The 5,920-nt window shown below is 45.6% G+C and overlaps 1 protein-coding gene across 1 annotated transcript in view; it reads right to left on the bottom strand.

Annotated features, from left to right (window-relative positions):
* Positions 1 to 610: 610 nt before the first annotated feature.
* The window catches only part of PRR14L (proline rich 14 like), a 20,540-nt gene continuing 15,230 nt past the window's right edge, over positions 611 to 5,920 (bottom strand). Inside the window, exons 7-9 of the mRNA XM_006762095.2 lie at positions 5,681 to 5,707; positions 3,334 to 3,405; positions 611 to 2,663 (exon numbers count right to left, since the gene is read on the bottom strand). Coding sequence (XP_006762158.1) covers positions 2,387 to 2,663; positions 3,334 to 3,405; positions 5,681 to 5,707 — 376 coding nt within the window. The 3' untranslated portion in view covers positions 611 to 2,386. The remainder of the gene's footprint in view (positions 2,664 to 3,333; positions 3,406 to 5,680; positions 5,708 to 5,920) is intronic.

The following is a 5,920-nucleotide window of genomic DNA, read 5'->3' on the forward strand; positions in this document are numbered from 1 at the left end:
AAGGAACCCAGGTCTCCATTTCCTCCAATTCTCCCTTCCCAGACACCAGTGTCCCAAATCACTGCTGCTGGCCCATAAAATGCCCTGCCACTAACGGGCAAACTTGAAGTCGTTATTGTAAAGTTGGTGATACCACAGTGTGCCCATCTCAACTTCAGCCTGCGGGATGCGGGGCCACCACATCGCTGACTCGGCTACACCGCACGGGTGCTGGCAAACAGGGCTCTGTGGACTCACTGGGAGTTTGCAAGCTTGTCCAGCAGTACTTCCCTAAACACGTTTGGACAAGGGCACACGGCATCACTCACCCACTCCTAAAGCAAGAAGACAGAAGCGTTAGGGGCCCTGTCCCAGGAAGGGAGAAGTACCGAGGTGAACACAGGTCGTGTCCACACGGTCTAGGGCTCTAGGCCAAGTGGATGTGCAAGGGCAGAAGGGGCTCGCTCACTCAGAGCCGGGGGAAGCCCGGCCCTCTCCTAACGCTATCTGGCCTGGGCCCGAGAAGCCTCGGGGACTCCCAGGTGTGTAGGGGACTTACTAGGCGCTGTCTGAGACAGGGGCCCAAGACAGAGGTGCACTTTGTTTTCCCGGCTGATGCCCGTCTCACTGCTCCGGTGTGGCACAGACTGTCCACCTGCAAAGGAAAGGCACATAGAGACCTCCCACCCCACCCGTCTGCCCACTGACAAATGGGGAACAAAAGAAACCCAGGAGACACACCCCAGGGCGGCACCTCTCTCTCTCCTCTAGCAGCCTGGCGGCAAGTGCCTGGCGCTGGGACAGTTCCCACTGGCAGCGGCTTCTGCAGTGGCTCTGAGGAGGACAGGGAGAGGTGACCAGTGTCCTGAGGCTGCGTCTAGTACTCCATTCACCAGCCAAGGAATGTAATTCTCTGAACTCTTCTTTTGAGAGAGAGAGAGAGAGAGAGAGGAGAGAGAAGGAAAAAAACACAAGGGAAGAAGGGCAGGGGAAGCAGGGTGCGGGCACACAGGGATTAGTGGGAAAGGAGTGAAACCTCTGGGACTGCTAACCCACAGCATCCTTCTGCCCAGACGCCTGTGGGCACAAAAGAAGCTCAGCAAGCACAGGCATTCTACATTTCCAGTAGGTTCGACACAGGAGCCCAGAGAACAAAGAGGTGTCCTCAGAGGGGCCGGCCGGCCGTGGGATTTCATGATCCCACCGCAAGAACACACTGAGCTTGAACCGCGGCGGCCCCTCCCCACTCTCAGGGCCGGCTGCTCTGACAGCTGCAAACACACTGGTCGGCCTCTAACACCACCTATACTGTTGTAGTCAACTTTGTTACATTCCAACACTTCAGATAAAAATCCATTAAAAGACACACCCAACCATCACACTTTAAAAATGATTGGGAGAGAAACCTGCTCTTACTTCCGCCATTAAAATTAATACATCTACTTAGCACGCAAGAATGAGAACCCAGATGAAAAAAGTACTCCCTCTAATGAACTGCAGAGAGAGATGAGGAAGGGATTGCTGAAACACGTGGATGGAAAAGTGTCTCTCCACTGTCCCAGACCATGCAGATACACTGGGTCAAACACCTACCATCTATTCTGCAGACATGTATTATCTTTCTCCTCAATGTCTTAAAAAATTGTTTTAAAATCACATTTAAAGGCTCTGAACATGCAGCAATTTTAAAAAAAGGAATAAAACAAATGAAAATAACACAACATTAAAAAGTGCAACTTACTCTGAATGGGGCCTGGACGGCCCTCTGGCACTAGTGACCCACAGTTACAGAGGGGAGGAAAAAATGATGGGAAAACACACACACGCGCACACGCACACACATGCGCACACGCACACACATATACACACACACTCACGCGCACGCACACGCATACACACACACATATACCCCAGGTTCTGGGCAGACGGACTCAAAGGATTAGAAAACACCACAGGCTCATCGTTCCTCAGCTACCGAAATGAGCTGTGAGGCCACTCAGGCGAGGACGCCGGGCCCCCTCCCTAGGCAACACCTGTGAGCAATCTTGGTCTAGCACCACCGTCAACAGCGTGGGACTTTCACAGGGACGTGCCAGTGCTGGAGGCCTTGGAATCTAGTGTTGTCGAAGGTGCGCTGCGCCTTCCTCCGCGGATGGCAGAGTGTGGGAGGCGGCGGCCCCATGTCACCCAGGACCACTTCCAGAAGGAAGGGAGCTTTCCTGAGGTTCTAGACTCAGCAGTAGAAGTAGAGGGCCCTCCGCCACCAGTTTCTAAAGAGGCTGCACCTTGAAGCAGTAAAAATCCATGGATTGCAATTTGAGTGGTTTGGGCACTGGGCAAACTGATGCGACCTCTTCCCAGGAGACCTGGGGAATCTAACATTGAGACGCTCCAACCAAACTGCTTCTCAACACCCAGGTGATGGCTCCTCTTCCTCTTCCTTGGCAAAGAAGGTCTCCAGTTCCATTAGTTTCTGTATCAAAAGGGCATCCAGCTCTCGACTCTGCAGGGCTGCCTTCTGGGCTCTGGTGAAGCTGCCTGTCACCTTGACCTTCCCACGAGCTCTCCTCTTTCTTGGGACAGTAAAATCCTGAAACTCAAGAACTCGCTTCCTCTTCTGTTGGCTGATGGAGATCAGCGTACCATTTCGTTCCTTCGGTTCCTCAAAGATGGTCTCTAAGCACCTAAGAGTGGAACACAAAACAATCACCAACACACCACTCACAAATCACACTTCTAGTCAACAGGGGCTGAGAGCTGTTTGCACCAACTCCGTAGGCAACTATTTCCTCTGGCCAGTATCTTTTTTTTTTAATGTGTGTGTGTGTTTTTTTTCAAATTTATCAAGGTATAACTGACAACTACAACTGTAAGATATTTAAAAGCATAATACTGTGATTTGATATAACTGCACACTGGTGAAGGATTCACACATTGGGGTTAACACACTCATCACCTCAGATATTTACTTTTGGGGGGATGGGAATACAGTCTAATGACTTGAACTGAATTTAGAGCCAAAGGCAGCCAAGTAAAACCTTTTCTATGTTCGAATCATATGCAATATCAGTGATTATTAGTCCAAAAGACAGACAGCATATTCAGTAAAAACTCCGGTACAGACTAAAAGGAGACTACATTTTCTGTATTAACTAACCCAATATACATTTCTTTCCCATCCCACCACCGACCCCAATTCAAATGCTGGGAACTAAAAGCAACAATTCTAGTAATTTCCAAGACCTGACATGGGAAGAACTGAGCATACCCTGTCTGCAGTTAAAGGACTAGAGATTTACGTTGATCATGTCAGAAGCCCTCCCCATGTATTACTGCCAACTCCTATGCACCTACCTGTTCGCAGGAGGAGACTTATAATTCTTGTTGGTGTATATTTCTTCCAAACTGAACTCCTTTTTCTTTAACCTGAAATGAGAACAAAATGTTTGTCTCTTACAAGAGATAAGATTGGCTTCCTAACCCTGTCCATTAATTTACTTTCGACCTTTCTGTAGTATGTTTTAGATGAGTTTCATGTGAACATATACTGGATTTTCCCCTCAGGCTGCCATTCTTCAATGTTATGAATGTAGCTCATTTATCCTTATTGGGAATGATATAGCTGAATCCGTAACTATTTTCTTAACTTACTGCTTCTTTTTCTTCTCCTCAGTTGACACCTCCCCCCACCCCTGTCGCACTTGCTGCTGTCTCCCTTGCAGCCCATCTCCTGGCCTGGAAATCATACACTCTTCTATTCTTTTAGTGGTTGGCAAGAATTTTATGAGTATATGGAACTTAGAAACTAAAGTGCATCAATATTTTTACCCTTCTCCCAACAACACAAGGACCCTGGAACTTCTATCTAAATCAGATCAGTACTGTCCCAATTTATGTTATTAGTGCTCTATTTTGTCTCCTTTTTTATTTTGTAGGTTATTTGTTGAAGAAATCAGGTAATCTGGATTCCCCAGTCAAGATTTTTTTACTTGATTCCATCTACATGGTGTCATTTAACATGCTTCTTTGACCTAAACATATGGGAATACTATAGATGTTTCCTATAGACAGGCAATTAAATATAGAGGCATAATCAGATTAAGGTGTGTTTGGCTAGGAAGACTTTTAGATGGTGCTGTATGCTTCCATCACAAGGGACATGACCCTTTTTCACCCTTTTTGTGCTATTGATAGCCACCGAAAAACACTGACCGATTGAGACAGATTTACTGTTCTTTACCAGGCTCAAACCCGCAACCTTGGTATTATCAGAGGATGCTCTAAACCAACTTAGCTACCCAGCCAGAACTGCTTTTCAGAAATTTTTAAAAATATATATTTTTTATTGGCTTCAGAATGGAAGGGAGAGGGAGAGAGAAATAGAAAAATCAATGATGACAGAGAATCATCAATCAGCTGCCTTCTGCCCGTCCCACGCTGGGGATCGGTCCAAAATCCAGGCATGTGCCCTGATCAGAAATTGAACCATGACCTCCTAGTTCAGGGGTCGAAGCTCAACCACTGAGTCATGCCAGCCAGGCTGGTTTTCAGAACTTTTATCTACAAGGTAGAATACATCCAATTCTGAATCCTATTTTATTCTAGTAATGATCAATAATAGAACTATAAGATAAAAATACAGTAAGATGTAAACCACATGGGAAAAGTGAAACATGAATCATGATCATAGTAATAATTAACTATTAATTGCGTATGTGTTGTGTGAACCAGTATAATAGCTACAGTACATTTTTTTGGAATCTCTATTGGACTTTACAGCAACCTTAAGTGTTGGGAATTCTTACTCACATTTTACATAGAAGTTTCTAGAAGCTCACAGGAAGGTTACTAAATAACTTACATGGGGTGACCTCAGGGACCATGTTAGGCTTCTATTTGCCAATGAGAAATGAAGGAGTGAGATCCACTACATGAAAATAGAGCTCTGGAGGTCTTTTAAATAATGTTTCAATTGTCATGTGTCCGTGTAACACATAAAATTGGATTCAGGCTAAATACATAATTTGGAATCTGTTTTTTCTCCCCTCTTCACTTTATAGGATTAGCAATGGTCTCTGTCATAAAAAAATAAATATTTAGAGCCCTAGCCGGTTTGGCTCAGTGGATGGAGTGTTGGCCTGTGGACCGAAGGGTCCCGGGTTCAGTTCTGGTCAGAGTCATGTACCTCAGTTGTAGGTTCCTCCACAGCCTGAGCCCTGGTCGGGCCTCGCGCAGGAGGCAACTGATCGATGTGTTTCTCTCACATCAATGTTTCTCTCTGTCTTTCCTTCTCCCACTCTCATTGTAAAAATCAATGGAAAAATACCCTTGGGTGAGGATTAACAAAATAAATAAATAAATAAAATGACCAAATGGTTTATGACATGTGTTGGTCCAGTTTAAAAATAAAAATAATAAATCTTTAGAAACAAAATCTGTTAAGGCTATAAGTAGACCATAACATGGATCTGGTATTTTTGAAAAAAATTTTAAAAATTTACTTCTTTCCTTCATAACATTTAGGCCCCTTCCCAGTTTTGTGGACAGAATGTTGTGAGCTTGAGCTGTGGGGTCGGGTAAGACCTGTGAGGCAGAAACCACCTGTGTCATGACTGGCACTGTGGCCCATCAGGTCCCTAACCCAGGAAGCTCAGCACACTCACCTATGCTGGGGGTGACAACAGTGTTTTCCTCCAAGCACCACTGAGGGGCAAACAGAGAGAGTGGGCACCCAAAGGGTGCATGGTGAGCTCAATGGTGAGCTTAATGCAGATGATTAGGAGTGTGGTGAGATACCTCTGCACATAAGTCTCTGGCCACACTGCCAACGAATATTCTTGGGTCAACCTTAGGAGTAAAACAGCTCAAGAGTATACTAGTAGATTACTAAAAGGTCATTGTATTATGCCAAATGATTTTCCAAAAGAGTGAAACTATGTGT

This window comes from Myotis davidii, unplaced genomic scaffold (assembly GCF_000327345.1).
Source record: "Myotis davidii unplaced genomic scaffold, ASM32734v1 scaffold478, whole genome shotgun sequence".
In the NCBI taxonomy this organism is placed as follows: domain Eukaryota; kingdom Metazoa; phylum Chordata; class Mammalia; order Chiroptera; family Vespertilionidae; genus Myotis; species Myotis davidii.